The following is a 19,950-nucleotide window of genomic DNA, read 5'->3' as shown; positions in this document are numbered from 1 at the left end:
GTATAGTGTAGGTAATGGAAATCATGTGAGGAACACATATTACAGAGTGATGTGGGTAGTAAAAGCACTGACCTACTCAAAGGGGCAAACAATAATTTAGTACAAATAAAAAATAGCGCAAGTTGCTAATCAAAAACTACCAGGTCACAACCTCATCTACTGAGACAGCATTGACCAAATCACAGAAAATTCTCCAGCTGAGTTATAAAAGTAGGGGAAATGTTCTTTTCAAAAGTCAGCTGTGAAAGAAAGGTGTGCCTTGAGGAAACTAGACTCTCTTTTGAATAATCAAAAGAAACACACACTTCCAGTGGGTATGATGAACTTACATTACCCCTGAAGGGGATAATACCTTTCTTCCCTCCCCAAGTATCATCCTTGTGGTATATGAGAACACACCTCCAAACTAGTTGGAGTTTGTATATAGTATATGAGAACACACCTCCAAACTAGTTCAAGTTTTACTTCATTAAAAATGAGACATAAAATTATATTACCCTTGATGTTCCTTGGTACAGACGACAAAGCTGGTCAAGAGCTTGAGCTTGCTGTGGATCCAAGATGGCCTCAGAATTGGTCTATGAAGAAGTATTACAATGTCACCAACACAAAACATGTACATCAACCAGAGCTTCTACACTCTAGTGTCTTATCAGACCTGAGAAGTTCAATTACAGAAAGTTGGAGAAAACATGCTTAGAAGTTTGACTCTGGACCAAACAAATATAGTTAATTCACCTTGCCCTATATTTTGACCTAAACAAAGCCAGAGAATATCCCATTAAACTAAAAGATAAGCATGTTACAAGGAAAAATGATATTTTATGTCTGCAGTAATAAATATATTCTAGTCAATTCTTGTAGTATTTCATTTTCATTAAACATTTTTTATTTCATGCTCAGAACAGGCAAGGGCAGGAACAAGAACTGTGCTTGCCTAATATACAAGTGATGCACAAAAGCTGTCGCTCTAGAAAATTCTCAACTTGCTGCTTTTAGCTGGATATATAATGTGCGTGGACTGGAATGCAGCTGGCCAAACTCACTGGCCACTAGCCAAGAAATTTTCTGAGTCATATCAAGAGCTGGAATTATACAACATCTGGGTGTTAGATATGGAAAAATGGGTTGTGCTCCTCCTGGCCTTCCTGAATCTAGCAGCTTGCTAGACACCTTTGTTATGTAACTGGGACCACATCCAAAAAACAACAGTGAAGAGGCTCCAATATGCCATATGTAGCAATACCTAGTGTTTTATGCTTCCTATCTTTTATATCTTCTTCATGGATCACTGCCTTGTCGTGCCGAAGGGGCTTGAATAACTAGAGAAGCTATGAGCTATGCCATGCAGGGTCACCCAAGAAAGACAAGTCATAGTGGAGAGTTTTGACTAAACGTGATCCACCTGGAGCAGGAACCGGCAAGCCACTCCAGTATCCCTGCCAAGAAAACTCCATGGACAAAAACAACAGGCATCTGGCAAATAGAAGGGGAAGAAATGGAGGCAGTAAGAGATTTTACTTTCTTGGACTCCATGATCACTGCAGATGGTGACAGCAGTCACAAAATTAAAAGATGCCTGCTACTTGGGAGAAAAGTGATGACAAACCTAGACAACATCTTAAAAAGCAGGCATCACCTTGCCAACTAAGGTCTGTATAGTGAAAGCTATGGTTTTCCCAGTAGTGATGTATGGAAGTGAGAGCTGGACCATAAAGAAGGTTGATCGCTGAAGAATTGATGCTTTTGAATTATGGTGCTGGAGGAGACTCTTGAGAGTCCCATGGACTGCAAGAAGATCAAACCTATCCATTCTTAAGGAAATCAGCCCTGAGTGCTTACTGGAAGGACAGATCCTGAAGCTGAGGCTTCAATACTTTAGCCACCTCATGAGAAGAGAAGACTCCCTGGAAAAGATCCTGATGTTGGGAAAGATGGAGGGCACAAGGAGAAGGGGACGACAGAAGACAAGATGGTTGGACAGTGTTCTCGAAGCCACAAACATGAGTCTGACCAAACTGCGGGAGGCAGTGGAAGACAGGAGCATAGCTGTCAACTTACAGATTTGAAAATAAGGGACCAGCAGCCTCGAAAATAAAGGATCAGCAGCCAAAATAAGGGATTTTCCAAACACGGGTATGTTCGACTTCTGAGCCCCTCCAAGCCAAGGGCAGAAAGCCCAGCTAGCAGCCAAACGAAGTCTCAAGTGGTGCTTCCCACAGCGCAGCAACATGGCAAAGGGGATGCAGCAAGGAAAACCACCGTCACCTCTCCGCTGGGAAGCACTGAGCAAAGGCGAGTCCCCAGGCAACGCGGCCAATTTGATCGGCACAAGGCATGCAAGCTCCACCCCCCAGTCGTTCTTAGACTCCTTATTGGGTGAGCAACGCTGCCAAGCAACACAGTTGGAGCCTCCCTCCTCCCTGGCCGGCAGGGAGGGAGGGAGAGGAGCTGCTTCCTTTGAAACCTGGGGAATTTAAGGGACATCATCAATAAGGGACAGCAGCGGGACACGGCGCTGGGATAAGGGACTTTCCCGCCAAATAAGGGACGGTTGACAGCTATGCTCTGGCTTCCCCTGGCAGCGCGGCGGAAGTCTCGCAAGAGAGGGGCTGCCTGCCCGCCTACCGCTACCCGTCTCCTCACGACACGCCCCTGAGGGGAAAAAGGGAGAGACGGAGACGTGGCAGTTCATGTGCGCGCGCGCTCTCTCTCGAGGCGGAAGACCCCGATCCGCTGCTTCCCTCCCGAGCCGGGTGAGCATAAAACCCAGGAAATTTAAGGGACATCATCGGGACACGGTGCTGGGATAAGGGAGTTTCCCGCCAAATAAGGGACGGTTGACAGCTATGGACAGGAGTGTCTGGTGTGCTCTAGTTCATGGGGTCACGAAGAGTTGGAAACGACTAAACAACAAACAAAATCTTTTATATCTTCACAACATTCTTGTTGGGAAACTCATTACTATTCCTGCTTTGGAATTGGGGATGGAGACTGAGTGAATTACTACTGCTTCGACTAATCACTCTTTTCCAGCAGGTCCCAGGGCAGGTTACAACAATTTAAAATTCAGAATTAAAAAGTTAAAACAAAATACAGTCACAGGAATAGGATGCGTCCTAAAAATACACATCTCAAGAAGTGTCAAAGGCTAGGGTAAAAATGTGCATCTTCAGCATTTGCAGAAAGCTGGACGCTGAAGGTGCCAGGTGTACCTCTGGGGAGGGAATTCCACAACTTAGTGGCTTGGCCAATACAAGGGAACTCAATTGCCCAGGTTGAAGCAGGAAGAAAGAGTGTTGCATTTGGTTAACATCATCAAGAGAAGATCCAATAACTTATCAAGACTGAAGGCATAGGCAAACTTGGCCCTCCCTCCAGATGTTTTGGGACTACAAATCCTATCATCCCTAGCTAACAGGACCAGTGGTCGGGGTGATGGGAGTTGTAGTCCCAAAACATTTGGAGGACCGAGTTTGCCTATGCCTGATCTTACAGAATAAAACACGGTATTGTTGAGCTACTGTCCTGTCCTGTGCATGTGCTAACTCAGAAGTGAATCCCACTGCTAATGGAGTTTCCCTCCAGAAAAAGTGTGCACAGGGGTTGCAACCTTAACCTGAAAATTATGTACAATTATCAAGGAATAAGAACATTTAAAAATCAGGCTGCAATTTCAGAGTGACTGGGAAAAATTTACCAGTTTGGTGCAAAAGGTTCCTTGTCAGAGCACAAAGGCACTTTTTTGCATAAGACAATCCCCAATTGCTGCTGATTCCCCCCCCCATCCTGCTGCAGCCCCCCCTCCGTGATCATCGCATCCCACATTGTCTTGATCCTCAATAACAGCTTTTAGGGGCGCACAAGTGGCTGGAGGGGGAGACCAAGCAAAGCTCCACTGTGCAAGCGGAATAAGCCATTCTTTTCTGGATCCAACCCATCATTTAACAGAGCAAATCCAGTTAAGATTTATATCCACAGATTATCAATATTATAATACTGACTAACAAAATTATGATCAAGTATTGGGATTCAACTGTTCTATGTCTTATGTATTTTCTCCCCTCTCCCTTCTCTTTTATTTCAGTTTAGTGTATTGTGAATAAGAATAAGGACTTTCTTTTGAGCAATCTTGAAGGCTCTGCTTGATCTTTTTAAAACAGTTAAAATAAAGAATTCAACATAAAAAGAACTATCAAGGGCTTATTTGCTGACACTTACTTTCACAACTCTCCAGGTCCATTTTCCACAATTTTTTTAAAATGGAGAGTGAATAAGAATTTGTACTACACATTAACTCTCCATGTGCCAGTAGCTTTCCAAATCACAGATACTAACAACTACAAATCTACTGCTGCTATGTGATCTATTGTCTCTCTTTAGAGGCCTGCAACAAACACACACACACAGAAGTGGAAGGTAATTTGTTCTTATCCAAAGACAAGAAAATGTAACATAACTATCTCCCCTTAGCTGTTTCTTACTTGTGTGTAACCATCAATCAGATTGTTCTTGGGGCTGATGAGCTGATATATTGCGGGCAATTTTCCTGTTGTCATGGAAACGAGCACTGCAGGGCATTTTCTTCCTTTTAACTAAACGAAAGCTTTTTATTCAATGCTGCTGGAAATCTCTTAGCCAATCTGACATCTGTGTCATTACACAGAGTATAAATGCCGAAACCTGCATGCATACATTAGGCTGCAGTTTTCACTTCAAACGCAAGGAGCTGGCTAAGCAGCTAACAACAGGTGATGCAGATATATTAACTTGCTCAGAATCGGGCTGAATTGGATTACATCCTATTTGCAAAAGTGACTTCACAGCCCCTTTTGTAAGTCATTCTAAAGAGGTTTTATTTGTTCGTTTGGAATCTTGCAAATGTGACATGTAATCCTTGAAACAGAAGTTCCCGCCTCAATGTTTCTAGAGTCTAGATTCAAATAATCTGTTAGAGATAAGAATTTCTAATCCTACAAGTATATGCAAATCTCAAAAGATGTGAACACTTCTTTGTGGCTCCCAGTACATTTCCGAGCACAATTCAAAGTGTTGGTGCTGGCCTTTAAAGCCCTGAACGGCCTCGGTCCAGTATACCTGAAGGAGCATCTCCACCTCCATCGTTCTGCCCGGACACTGAGGTCCAGCGCCGAGGGCCTTCTGGGGGTTCCCTTGCTGCGAGAAGCCAAGTTACAGGGAACCAGGCAGAGGGCCTTCTCGGTAGTGGCACCCGCCCTGTGGAACGCCCTCCCACCAGATGTCAAAGAGAAAAATAACTACCAAACTTTTAGAAGACATCTAAAGGCAGCCCTGTTTAGGGAAGCTTTTAATGTTTAATAGGTTATTGTAGTTTAGTGTTTTGTTGGAAGCCGCCCAGAGTGGCTGGGGGGACCCAGCCAGCTGGGCGGGGTATAAATTGTTGTTGTTGTTGTTGTTATTTGTATCCTGCAGTACACATCTAGTTTAGCAAGGCTAGTATTCCTTTCTGGACACACATTGTTTCTATTTGCCTTTTAAAGAAATACAATAAGCAGTAAGGCTAAGATAAGGCTTACTTGCCTATGTTTTTATGCGAACAGGTTTAAGTAACTAGAGCTAGATGTTACACTACACAATTCTAGTAGTGAGAACAAGAAATGGTCTACAGAGTTCACATCAATCATCCTGAAGCCCAGAAGTCAATCATCCTGACAAGCAGCAGGTTCAAACTAGCTCACTAGTCTGTCAGGAAAACATTTTCCCAGTACAGCTACCAGCTTTTCTTAATAGCAAATGCCAGAGATCAAGCTGGGAATAGTAGCTGTTCCTTCATGTACCCATTTCCTGGTTATGTGAGAAACAGTGCAATCTTATGTATGCTTACTTGGAAATAAATCCCACTGGGTTCAATGGGACTTACTCCCAGATAACTATGCAGAGGATTACAGCCAATGTCTCATTTCAGCTCCAGTATCTTCTCTCCCCTTTCATTCATTTTTGTTTTCTCAACCACACTGTGTAGAGTGACCAGAGCGGCTGCAGGATTTTGTTTATTCACACACCAATAAGGAAGGGTTGCACACTGATGATTTTCTACATTGATTCCAAGATGTGAATAACATGCGCCCTGTTATCACATGATGGGAACCTATGACTGACTGTACATTTCATATATGAATGGAGTGGCAGCTCACATGCATGAGACTTTACAATCTTAAGTATTCTACAGAATTTTCTGCACAGAGGTGACTTATGTTCCAGTCTTAAGCTACAGGACTTATTGGCCAAATATGAAGTAGTTCTTACCTTTGTACAACAACTATACATCAGTGTAGGTGAGTAATGAACCAACAGCCACGTAAGATGTATTTCAGTCATATACATACCAAGACAGTCAAGCTTACATTCTAAAATATATATATCCAAGTGAACTCTTGCCTTCAGCAAAGGTGTATATACATACATAGTGATCTTCTTCAAGTCAAGATTGCAAAGGCAAACAAAAAATTATTTCAACCTAGAGTCATGTCAATTCCATAAAGATCAATGGCAGAGTTGAAAAAAACACAATGTTATTTGGCAAACTGCAGATAAATGGCAGACACTGTGACAGATGAAAGGCCTGGAATTTATACTCAAGGCAACATCCGTCACTGCATTGACAAACTTATACTTCGGTTTAATCAGGAAAACTCTCCAAAGGCTCCTTTAAAAAAGAAGGCACTTTCACATAAAGCCCAAGAAGATCTGGCTTAAATTAACAATCAAAGGCCCCAGAAAAGCACAGAGAACTAGCAAAGTTTCTCATGCCTTTACGTTTTTTCTGTCTCAGCCTCTGGTATATCCTCTTCAGAAAATGGCAGTTACCTTCAATTACTAGGATCAGTAACTAGGTTGAAATAAATGTTCTAACATGCACACAAAGCACAGATTAAGACGCCTAAGAAAAGAGACAGAAAGACCACTGCAATAAGTCACCATTGGTGGCCTCCAGTCACTCTAAGGGAATTACTGGGGAAGCTGCCTCACTATTAGCATGTACAATCAGTCCATAAAGACTAGGTAAGCATTATCCTCTTCTAGATAAGTAAGTGTGTTTAGAGGGAGGCTGCCTCCTGTACCCCCAACAGAGATATATGTTGCTGGCTAAGTTGCCTTGGGCTGATATGGTCTGTGCCCATCTGTCATTTCCGAAATTATTCCTGCTGGCGGTTCCTGGCTGTGCGGCAGCTCTTGCCCGGAGCAACCTGCTACAAACTCAGTCTGCTTTTCTATCTTTACTCTGCCCTTCCTCACTTGAGCTGGAGAGGAAGGGTGGGCAATGCTAGTACGCTTGTGCCTGTTACAAAGTCCAGTTATGGTTATTTTCAAGAGCAAAAGCCGCATCACATCCCAGCCAAGTGATCGGGAGAAAACTGCCCTAGGAATTAAGTTGGGGACAACCTCTTAGGAATGGAATGCGAGCTTTGGAAATACACTTAAAACGCCGAGTCCTTAAAGCCATTGAATGTTCATACACCCATTTCTTTAAACCACCCATTTCCTGGCATACCCATTGTTTTTCAATATGGCTGCTGAAAAGGATGCTCACAGGAGAGAGGGAGGGAGAGATAAAGAATAGAGTGTGTTGGGTTGCTGTCAGTTCACATATAAATCTCAACACTACTTCAAAATTCAAGCTGACAGTCCATTTTGGAGAAGCAGAAATGGTACTAAGAAATATACTCCAGATGCTTGGTGGCATTTCCCAGCACTAATGCATTTTTGCTCAAAGCATTCTAAAGAAAATATAACACCCAAACTCGGAACTTTACAGGTAGTCCAAGAGTGCCCTCTATTTGACCATGAACAAACATACTTTAAACATACTTTAAGAGGAGGGCAACCAAAATGGTCAAAGGCCTGGAAACGATGCCTTATGAGGAACGGCTAAGGGAGCTGGGCATGTTTAGCCTGGAGAAGAGGAGGTTAAGGGGTGATATGATAGCCATGTTCAAATATATAAAAGGATGTCACATAGAGGAGGGAGAAAGGTTGTTTTCTGCTGCTCCAGAGAAGCGGACACGGAGCAATGGCTCCAAACTACAAGAAAGAAGATTCCACCTAAACATTAGGAAGAACTTCCTGACAGTAAGAGCTGTTCGACAGTGGAATTTGCTGCCAAGGAGTGTGGTGGAGTCTCCTTCTTTGGAGGTCTTTAAGCAGAGGCTTGACAACCATATGTCAGGAGTGCTCTGATGGTGTTTCCTGCTTGGCAGGGGGTTGGACTCGATGGCCCTTGTGGTCTCTTCCAACTCTATGATTCTATGATTCTATGATTCTAAGTATAAAAAGAAGCCCTGATGGATCAGACCAAAGACCTATCTAGTGCAGCATTTTGTTCCCATAGTGGCCTTTGGAAAGCCCATAATCCATAGAACGGTAGATAGAATGACAACAGAAGGAAAATATAGCAGGATTATACATAGAATTCACTAAGCCCAAACAACAAAGGGTTCGAAGTACTGTACTATGTTGTAGGGGACCTACTACAGCAAATAGTATTATCTTAGACTGCTGAAGGACTTTCAAGTGTCCACCATGTTCTCCAGTTTCTAACAGCTGAAGTGCATTAATTTTAAAGCTGGCAGCTTAAGATGCATGCTACAAACAAATAGCTCATCGGAAGGAAGTTATTTGACCATTAGAGTGTTATTTGAATTACTTGTACTTCAATGCAAATGGAGTAAAGCAATGAAGTCACTAGAAGAATCATTGGTCTGGACACTTAATTCAATGCAAATCTGTTCTCTGTTCAAGTTGTTGTGGAAACAGAGTGCCGTCAAATCCCGAGGCCATGAGATCTTGTTGGATGGATACATCAGGCATTCCTTACAATAGCTACAAACATCGACTCCCACTGCAACCATCCTCTGGCTGCATTGTATATTAGTCCTCTCTCATCCAATTCAAGCGTATAACATTTATACTCTAAAATCAGGATTTTCTACTACTTTGCTTTAGCAGCTGGATTACTTAAAGCTTCTGAATTATCATTAAGCAGCTTGCAAACTGAACATGAGTCAGCATTGTGATAAAAAAAAAATGCCAAATGCAATTTTGGGAGGCATTTAGTAGAAGCACTGTATCTAAAAAGCATTTTCTACATTTTGATTTTTCAATAAGGATGTTGTGCTCTTTCACACACAAATAATCCGTGACGAAAACTGCACTACAGGAAGGATTTCTCTCCACTTGGAGTAATTCAGACATGAGTATGCACAGAATCCACTTTAACTTTACCCACATATAGAATCAGAGTTGAAAGGGGCTCGAGGGTCATCTAGTCCAACCCCCTGCAATGCAGGAGTCTCAAGTAAATCATACATGACAGATGGCCATTCAATGTCTGCTTAAATCCCTCCAAGAAGGATGGTCCACCACCTCTTGATCACCCCTGGAAGAATGTTACACAAAAAAGCAGGACTGCCAGAAGCCATGCTTGTCTCCAGAGCTTCAAAATCAATTCCGCAGCCTCATCTCAGACACTGATTCTCGGCCAGAGGAGCAAGAATAGCAGTTGCAGACCTCAAAACACACCAAAGTGGCAGTTGAAGGTACAGTGCACATAATGATTCCTGCTGCTCCCCAGTATTTATTTTCATGTCTGCCTACAATGTGAACGAATGCCTTGTCTACTACGACACACGGAAGACTTTTAGGTTGCTAGCACGTGTGGAAAGCACTCATACAGCACATGGCAAGAAGCCATCATTTGCCTTTCATTGTTCCATAAATAAATGCATGTCGCATTTTTTTAAAAAGCCTTCAATTCAAACACGGCAAGAACTTATCAAGCCACACCAAAAGCTTCTTGAATGACGGAAGTGTAGACAAAAGAAGCTTCATTTTACTGAGGTGCTCCTAAACTCAGGTATAACTTCAGCCTTCTAGGAAAGGTTCACTTCTGCAAATCTTACCTGTGCCAGAGATACAGGAGTTCCCTTCTTCATTTCTAAGCAAGCACCGCTTAGTTTTCCTCCTTTGTTACTTGCATTGCATTTAAAACAAGTCCATCTCATCTGACCGTCTGTTTCAGTGCCACACTCTTTACTCAGGAGGCAGAGAGAATGGTACAAGTGGCCACAGCTGTTACAAAAAAAAGAAAGAAATTTAATTGCACACATATATTAACTAGATGCTCTGCACACCAGAGCACATTTGTTTTGTAAAATTAATTCTAAATAGGTTCCAGTAAACCAAATGTCACACTACTGTCAAGAGAAACAAACGTATTTTAAAAGACATTAATCCTGCAATCCAAAACACAGAGTAAGAAGACACTTTTAATATAGTGGAGTAAGCATACTTTTGTCCATTTATTCTCTGTCACAAACATTTTCTGGATCTCTATTTGCCAAATGACCACCTAACGATTAAAGAGAAATTAGTCTCAGTCATCTATAAAAGCCCTTCAGAAATACTTGTTTCTGTTGGCTAAAAGTCTCATAAGTTTTACATTCGGGGGGATTTTAAATTCTTGAGATTAGAATTCTGGAAGCTTAATCAATGTTTTAAATTTTCTATATTGTATGTTTTATTGTTGTAAGCCGCTTTAAGATCAGCATGATGAAAAGTGGGATATAAAATTTAAAAATAAATAAAAAATACAAACCCTGAAGGCATACAGAGCCCATTAAATCAGGCCCCCTCACAGTGCAGCAAGACAACAACCACCTCTATGTATCTTAACTATATTAAACTTCAGGACCTCTTGTTGCTAGCACCTCTTATTCCCTTTTCTCAACAGTTACCTGAAGACTATGATTTGGTCAGCAGTCTCTTGTCTTCTCTTGTACTGCTGTAGACAAATACAACAGTAATCTTGCTTGGGGTTCAGCCCTCTAGTCACAGATGCTTTCAAATTACGTAAGGACCAGTGGAGGTCATGGTTGAGTAGGTTGGTTGTAGTCTCCAAGAGAGTCTGATCAAGCACAAGGACAATACGAGAAAGACATCACTTAACCTGTTAGCCATGCTCCATAAATTCTGCATGTGGCAAAACATCTCATAGAGATTAAATGAGGGGAGAAACAACACTTTTAGGTATTTTAATGACAGATCCTGCTATTTTATACATAATATATGCTGTCAAATGTCACTGTGTGGCCATTTTATAACAGGTCAGTCTATAGTACCGTAATTGGAGCTTATCCAATAGAATGGTGTCTTCCTAGCTCACACATTTTGAGCCTTCGGGCTAAACCAATTTCGTATTTGTGTAAAGTGGAGAGAAAAACAAGCTATTCTTATGCTAATGAGAAGGTGTTTGGGATTACAACAGAGCTCAAGCATAAATGGGACCCATCAAAGTGATACTCTAAAACAAACACACATAATGTTTAAATGATATAACACCACCACCAGCCACTTACAATATGTCTGCATCATGTGCAACACCCCATTGTAATGGATGGGCTCCAATTGTAGAACTTTGTGTGGTTAGGGCTATCATATTGAGGATACAAATGTTTATCTGTCAAACTTGCATGCTACCCTTCCCCATAGAAGTTCAGGCGGCGTGCATGGGATTATCCACATTTATCCTTGCAACCACATCCGCCAGGTGCATAGATGACACTCCCTGGTACCCAAACCATGATTTGGCAACCAGGTCCAACCAGGCATGCTGTTCCCCACCTCCTTCCCCCTCCTCTCATTCGGGCTTCTCTCCATCACCCCTCCACCTCCATTCTCAATCTTTTTAACTTTTGGAGACAGTTTGTTTCATCTATGTGAATGAGGGTACAGCTGACTTACAACACTGAACTGTAACACGCCATGTAGGATTCCTTTGAGGGCAGCCATGCGCTCTAAATGTGTGGGGTATGGGTATGACCTAGTTAATGCTTACACTCACCATACAATCATAAAATTGTGAAAGGGACCCCAAGGGTCATGTAATCCAACCCATGCAATGCAGCTTTTTGAAGATGACTGCCCCATCCCATGCAAAACTAGAATATGTTTGGGTGATAGTTATTTGTTTCATACATTCCTGTGATTTATGTATAGTGCTACTGGGGTTGGCTCACACGCAGACACACCTATCCTACACAGAAGTGTGTATGCACAACAACAGCACTGGGGGGTGGCACCCCCACTCAAGTCTCCTAGCCAGCAACTTTCTCAGACTTCCAGCTTAGTACCAGCGTCACTGGAAGAAAGCAATATGGAGGCACCCTAAGCAAATTCCTAATTAAATGCCAGAGCAATGCAAGAGTTGAATATGGCAGAGAAGACTCCCAGCTACAGAACTTTAAATGGTACTGAAGTATGCCTTCCGATGGCTCATGAAAGCAAATTCCAGCGAGGAAATTAAATAAATTCCTCACACCTCCTCATGCCCAGAGGGGCTGCGTCTGCTGATGAGTTAGTGCCATTTCTCTCTGTGCCTCTTCCCCTTCTTCAGAGCAAGCTACAAAGGTAGTTTTGTGCATCATACCTGGAAATCACAATTAAGAACTGTCTTGCTACTTTGAGAATGAGAGGAGAAGCCTAAAGCTCCCAAGGGAAAACATGACTGCAAGGGAAGTGAGGAGTGAGCTTTTCTTCGTTCTATTCTGGGCTCAAAAATGGCTACAAGACTCTCCTATTGAGAATACATCCAGGGATCAAAAGGCTAAGGCATAAATAGCAACTACCAGTAAAAAATCTATTCATCTGAAAAAGAAAAAAAAGCAAGTTTCCATACTATCACGGTCATAGAGGGAAGATGGTTTCTGACCAAAGAAATGGGCTCAAAAAACTAGAAGGATATGCTTAGATTTGCTCTAAGTGTGGTAAAACAGAACAGAATTTCTCATGTGATGGCACAAGCAGGGGCCTTCAGTAAGTGGGGATCTGATCTTTTATAACTGCCATTTTAATTATTGTATATTGAATTTGGTTGGATTTCATATTGTTAGCTGCCCTGAGCACCCTTCAGGGAGGAAGGACTAGGTATGAATTTAATAAACAATAAACACAAATAAACTGCATTAGATAAAATTTCAAAATGCAGCTCCCCACTTAGTGAGGGAAACTGAACGATGAGCTCATCAAAGCAGGGGAAATTAGTGGCAAAATTCTGGTGAGAGAAATATTCAAAGGTAACTCCTCAGCCCAAGGTGGCAAGATGTACTCCTCACTGCTACCACCACCTCACCTGGAAGGAAAGCAAGTGACAGAAGCACACCTGTGCTGTGAACCTGCTCCTTCAGAGAGCATGATCATGTCCAGAAGAAACAATCCTACCATCCCCAAGTCAGCTGTTTAGCAAGAACGGTACATTTGTTGCACTGCACATTGTCTACAGAGGCCTTAAGGTAAATAAAAAGCAAACATGAAGTGAGGGATAGACCTCTGCTTGAGATCCTAGGCAGCTTCTACCAGTCAGCAGACAGTGCCGAGTTAGATAGACCAGTAGTCTAAGTTAGTATAAAGGAAGTTTCATAGGGTATCTGATAACCTACAGGTACTGTCATGTCCAAGACAACAAAAACTTGCTTGTTAACACATGCTTTCACCATACCTGATGGAAGATTCATTTAATAGGCAATTAACTGTTTGGTTAATTAACACAAAGGGGATAATGTGGATAACGCCACTCAATTTCTCTTCCATTAGACAAAAAGCCCTTCAATTTTTAGGCAAGATCGCTTTACCTTAGTAGGAAGAAAAAGCCCATTTTACTTACTTGTTCATAATTAAAGCTGTCTAGCATGCCCAGAACAAGACCCTGAATTTCTCCCAGTTTTCCTCTTCCATAGACTGGATCCTGTAAAAAGTATTGCAAGCGATGTTAATCAACTTCAGTGAAAACAAACTGAAAAACTACTACACACACCAATGCCAGGAGGGGAGGGGGCAGATAAGGGGAAATGTTTGGTTAATAGCTATTGACTTCTCTGGCTGCGATAAAAACATACAACCTCTTATCTAATCAAACTGCTAGTGCATGAGAAACAGAGAGATCTATATCTTCTAAATATAGTCAAGTGTTTGTTCACATAAATATTTCTCTGTGACTGAAGTAACAGCACATAACTCAGATAACCCCAAATTCACTCAGGGCAGATTCAGAAGACTATGTGGAGGGTGGTGCAAGCCCCCACATTCTGGATATGCAGTAAGCTTACCTGTCAAAGGTTCTCTTAGTTCGTTGATTCCAAGGTTGCTTCCCAACAAGGTTTACTACAAGGTTCCAGCCTAACAATGCTCCCTAAAAGACCTTGTCCTAGAGATGAATCTGTTTTGCCCAAAAGGGTTTTCCTATCCTTCCAAGCGACTGAAAGGAATGCAGTGAAGAGAATGGAATTTCCCTGCTGAACTCCTTGATTCAATAAGAATTCTTTTCTAAACAATTTTTGGTTTGGTCATGCATGAGATCTAATTAAAGCATGATGACATATTGCCTCAGGAGAGAAAGGTCAACAGGATTTTCATTATTTACAGTTTTATAGTAATCTTGTCTCATACTTTTTATAGCTCTCTGCTTTCCATTTTTTAAATCTGCAGCTCTTGCAGGAAAAAACTCACACCCAAATATGTTATTGAAATATGTTCTAAAAGCTTAAATCAATGCAGCAAGATTACAGTTTTAGCACATGGGAGCTGAACTCAGTTTTAAATTTAAAGTCAGCACTTGGGCTTTTTAATGTAGCAGGAAAAGGCAGTGTGAGAACCAGTGGATGAACCAGTGGATGAAAATAAAATATGCAGAAATAAAATGTTTTATTCAACAGTAAGGATGAAGGTCCGTATACAAAAAGCCATGGTTTTCCCAGTAGTGATGTATGGAAGTGAGAGCTGGACCATAAAGAAGGCTGATCGCCGAAGAATTGATGCTTTTGAATTATGGTGCTGGAGGAGACTCTTGAGAGTCCCATGGACTGCAAGAAGATCAAACCTCTCCATTCTTAAGGAAATCAGCCCTGAGTGCTCCCTGGAAGGACAGATTCTGAAGCTGAGGCTCCAATACTTTGGCCACCTCATGAGAAGAGAAGACTCCCTGGAAAAGACCCTGATGTTGGGAAAGATTGAGGGCACAAGGAGAAGGGGACGACAGAGGACGAGATGGTTGGAACAGTGTTCTCGAAGCTACAAACATGAGTCTGACCAAACTGCGGGAGGCAGTGGAAGAAAGGAGTGCATGGTGTGCTCTGGTCCATGGGGTCACGAAGAGTCGGACACGACTAAACGACTAAACAACAACAACAAGGACGATTACTGAGACGCGGGTGGTGCTGTGGGTTAAACCACAGAGCCTAGGACTTGCTGATCAGAAGGTCGGCGGTTCAAATCCCCACGACGGGGTGAGCTCCCATTCCTCGGTCCCTGCTCCTGCCAACCTAGCAGTTCGAAAGCACATCAAAGTGCAAGTTGATAAATAGGTACTGCTCTGGCAGGAAGGTAAACGTGTTTCCATGTGCTGCTCTGGTTCGCCAGAAGCAGCTTAGTCATGCTGGCCATATGACCCAGAAGCTGTACACCAGCTCCCTCGGCCAACAAAGCGAGATGAGCGCCGCAATCCCAGAGTCGGCCACGACTGGACCTAATGGTCAGGGGTCCCTTTACCTTTAAGGACGATTACAGACCATTTAAGGAGAGTTACCTTTGGTGGACAGGGATAGATATACTCTACAATACAAATTTTATGGAGAAACATTAGTTTTGCACAGTATGAGACTAAGTTGACTGGACTAATCTAGAAGACTCAAATACATGTCAGCAGTGCCTTATAATTAATGACCTAAAGAAGCTTATGCTACTACCTGTAGAGATTAGAGAGGAGTGATAAAAAAATTAAAGGATTAGATGGCATATTCAGGATTCTTCCAAGTGCTGTACATGACAATTCAGAATACCTGAAAGCCACATAGATTTGTCCCTGTACTCTAGGGACTTGGGGACTAGCTGGATCAGCAACAGTGGCTTAGTCCCAAACATCAACTGTTGTTTTAAAACACTTTCCCTCCCTTTCTCTTGCTATCCTTGCTTCCCACACCTACAATATGATGCTAGATTGCTAAGCCACGTGCAGTCAAAGCTGCTTTTTGGACAGGCTCTGAGCCAGGGCGTAGCTAAAAGAAACATAAATGATTATGAGCTACAAACAAGGCTACAAAATCCCCATACACGCCTGTTTGGTTGGGAAGCCTCTACATTAGGTTGTTAAGTTTCCTGTTTAACAAATGCACTCAAGTTATAATTTTTACTAGGTCAACCTAAACCTTCTCCCTGATCTGCAAGGAAGCAGTGGCGCATACCAATGATCCATTCACACAAAGGGAGCGGAGTCTTCTGGGGTCACATTCTGTTTTCAGTAAGTACTTTTCATTTTAGCATGCATAATTTAAAAGCGGCAGCATAGAAAGTGCATCATGCTGAAGCACCATATAAATTATGGAGAGTAACTGGGAAGTCTGGGCCCTTAGCACAGCATGTACGTGATCCATGACATATAGCAAGCTATTTTTATCTGTTAAGCGAGCCAGCTCCTCTTTTCTGAGGCACTCAATTCAAGAGTGTGCACATGTCAAGGGACGCCAAGCGCTAGTTAGAAAGGAAACCGAGGAGGACAGAGGAGCAAAGAGATGGCAGTGAAGACTGTGACATGTATGGATTGCTCCAGACATTAATCCCAGCTGACAAAATGATAACACCCCAGATGTCTTTTTAACAAGCTACAGGAGAGGTGGGGAACCTTAACACCCATAATACCATGGAACCAGGTTACCTGAAAGACCCACTTCTTCCAAGGTACTTACCCAGACACTGAGACCCTTTTCTAGATCAAGTGAATTGTTACCGGTGGCTAATTGAGAAATGGCCTTTTTCATGGTGACACCTTAGTTAAGGAATGCCCCCCCCCCGATGCTTGCCTATCACGTTCTTTACTCTTTTCATTACCAGGTGAAGACATTATTTTTAGATTCCACTGAATTTTATATTCTGCTTCTAGTGTTGTTGTTGTTTATATTGTTATACTGTTTTACTTGCTGCTGCTGAAGTTTTTAAAATTATTTAATTTATTTTTATACGATAATCTTTGTTGTCATTGTCCCATACAGAACAACGAAATTGAAAAAATCTACATCAGACATTCAAAAACCAACAAGCCTGCTCTCCCAGCTATCCCAGCCTGGTTAGCCCCCTAAAAACTCTGATACCCCATAATTAAATACAATAGACTCCCATAGAGACTACCTTACACTGTGTTTAAAACCAAAATTGCATTTCAATAGAAACTGCTTCTCAGGTGGCTAGTCCTAGTCTTTATAACCCTGTACCTTCTCTTCCAGAAGGCAGAAGCTGAAAGAGATAATTTCCGGGGTGCGCACTGTCCTGCACTATCTCTGCAGCTTTCTTACGGCACCTGGAAGCACAAATTTGATCCAAGGTGGGAAGAGTGTACCCAATTATTCGCTCCACAGTCTTTACTAATTGTGTCAGGGAACTGCCATCAGCTCAGAGGTGAGAGGTGGAAGGGCAGCTGGGTTACAGGAAGCCTCCAAAGATCGTGAGAAGCAGCACTTCCTCCGCGGAGGAGGGAAGCCCCGCCTCTAGTGGGGAAGGGATGCAGGGCTCGGAGGATGCAAGACAGAGCCAAGACACCAGGCATGAGCAAAGTGGGGGGGGAGGCAGGTCCCCCTTTAGCCACACCCTCTCTGCGCAGTAGGTTTACAGGCAGAGAGGGGAGGCGTTGGATGGGGGCCAAGAGACTACTCTGCTGGGGAAAGTTTAAGGACCGCCCACTCTCAGATTCTGCTAGTGACTGAGCAAGACATGGAATTGAGACGTTCTGCACTGTAAATGTTTTTGCACCAATAATAAAGCCTTTGAAAAGACCAGTGGGGATCTTGCCTGTTTGCTCTCGAGCAAATTGTTTTGGGTTTTTTCATGTTTTGTTATTGTAAGCAGGTCAGAGAACACTGTTTCTGGAGCGGCATGCAGATGCTTCTTATAAAAAGGAAGCAAATGACCCCCAGAGGAGAGGTGCCTGAAAGACTCTGGGTTTCCCAAATGCTGCTGGTAGACCAGGAACTGATATTACATTTGAAAGCCCTTTAAACTAGGCAGGCAGAGAAGGTCTATACCAAGATAAACAAGCACATTCCAACTCACAGATCTTTAATTACTAGAGATCAGGTCAAATCAAGCTGCACAATATTTTAAAAAGTAGTGTGAATGAGTAAGTTAGCTAGAGGCCTTGCACTAACCAATCATGGTGCAAGGAAAATTGATGCCATTTACATGTTGTGTTTCTTCACTACTCAAACAACATATGCAACGGGTTATATAATTATAATAATTATATAGCTTAGTGCCTAGCTTAGTGTCCTACTGGTTAGTAGTGGAAGTGAAATATATGCAATATGAATTTTAGCTTTTATACTGCTTATAATGATTTGCCCACAGTTCAATTCCAGCAGCTATAGAATGCTCATTATCACATTAAATAGATATTCTATGCTTAAATGTGCTCAGACACAGCTTTGACTTTCCTACAGGCATAGGGAAATAAAGAATCGTAAAGTTTCCTGCTTCTGGAACAGGGTATACAGTGAGAAACCACAAGATATCTGTTTTAAGAACATTCACAAGGGATTATGGCTTTGTGAAAGATTTAGCACTTTACCTTTCATCTCTATTTAGATACCACTCATCCTCTTAATGGGATAATACTTATCTTAATGTCCCCAAAATTCCCTTAATATTGCCCCAAAGCATTTCTTTCATTTTCCTTTTGAATTAATGTTACTAAATCCTCTGATGAGTCAGATTTAGAATTTAAATCTAACATTAATCATATTTAATACCGTTTCAAATGAGTAACTGTAAAGTAAATGCAATGTGAAATCATAACCCAGGTATTTTTGCTGAAAACAGATCTATAGTATTGCTATGGCATGTGGATTATACCTATTTAAAGCAAGCAATAAAAAAATGTTATTGCCTTTCTTAAAAAACAGACCATTACAAAATATCTTTCTAAGCAAAGAGACAGTTCAATAGTTCAGTCTGTTGGAATGTTCTTGCTATTTACCTTACGCAGGCAGATCTTCTACCCATAGGGCCCTCCTGCGGCACAATAGGTCAGTGCATCTGGCTGTTAACCAGATGGCTGGTGGTTTGAGCGAATCCACGGATGGCGATGGGTGGGATTCCTACACTGCAAGGGTTCCCTTCCAACTCTACAGTTCTATGATTCTAAGAAATGCTTACCCTACCCACAAAACTAATTCATTTCAGGGCATACAGAACAGCCACCCCAAATCTGGCACTCTTCAGAAGTCAATGGATTACAATTTTCATTTAGTGTTGCCATACATCCAGAAGTTCCCAGACCTATGTAGAATACTGCAGTTGGCAGCAGAGTCTGGGCAAAATGTCCGGGAAACTGCTGATGTATAGCCCCCCATGACAGCAGTGGCGTTTTTGCCGATCTTCCATAAAAAAATAGCTCAAAAACAGTTTCACAGATAGAAATATGGCAACCCTATTTCATCGTCCCTAAACATTGGCGACGTTGGCTGGAGCTGTTGGGAGGTATTAGTCCAGAACATTTCAAGGACATCAGGTTGGGAACGGGTCATGTAGATGATATGCTGTGTCAGTCCAACATTTGCTAAGTGGGTCTGATATATTATTCAAGTGCCAGAAGTAATTATTTCCATCAGCATCTGACAACACCAACAGAAAGTGAGGCCCCAACCAATTGTGCTGCACATATGTAGCCTGACACATGCCGTCTCAGGGAGTTATCATTAAAGCAAACACAAGATCAAGAAAAGACTCCTATTCTGAAAATGAAAATGGGGCATAGTAAGTAAGTTGTGCTGCTAGGTCTTCTAGGTCTTCTGTAACAAATAAGATCATTCTCCTGTAACGAACTGATTGGTACCAAGGACTTTTATCCTCATGTAGCTCAAACTAACAAAAAGCTTG

General features: G+C 42.2%; 1 protein-coding gene across 5 annotated transcripts in view; it reads right to left on the bottom strand.

Moving 5' to 3' along the window:
- VPS8 (VPS8 subunit of CORVET complex) overlaps nucleotides 1–19,950 on the bottom strand; it is an 89,860-nt gene that overhangs the window by 5,278 nt on the left and 64,632 nt on the right. For 3 of the 5 annotated variants that reach the window (XM_081863492.1, XM_081863494.1, XM_081863493.1), the window contains 4 exons: nucleotides 13,697–13,777; nucleotides 10,773–10,942; nucleotides 9,939–10,107; nucleotides 498–578 (listed from right to left, as the gene is read on the bottom strand). In XM_081863492.1, the coding sequence (XP_081719618.1) occupies nucleotides 498–578; nucleotides 9,939–10,107; nucleotides 10,773–10,942; nucleotides 13,697–13,777 (501 nt within the window). Of the gene's footprint in view, nucleotides 1–13; nucleotides 400–442; nucleotides 579–4,484; nucleotides 4,596–9,938; nucleotides 10,108–10,772; nucleotides 10,943–13,696; nucleotides 13,778–19,950 lie in introns of those variants that run through there. The other 2 variants (XM_081863496.1, XM_081863495.1) reach the window with 2 other exon arrangements.

This window comes from Podarcis erhardii (genome assembly GCF_964252035.2).
Source record: "Podarcis erhardii genome assembly, chromosome: 5".
Taxonomy (NCBI): Eukaryota; Metazoa; Chordata; class Lepidosauria; order Squamata; family Lacertidae; genus Podarcis; species Podarcis erhardii.
The sequence above is the reverse complement of the archived record's forward strand: the minus strand, read 5'-3'. Positions and strand labels throughout refer to the sequence as shown.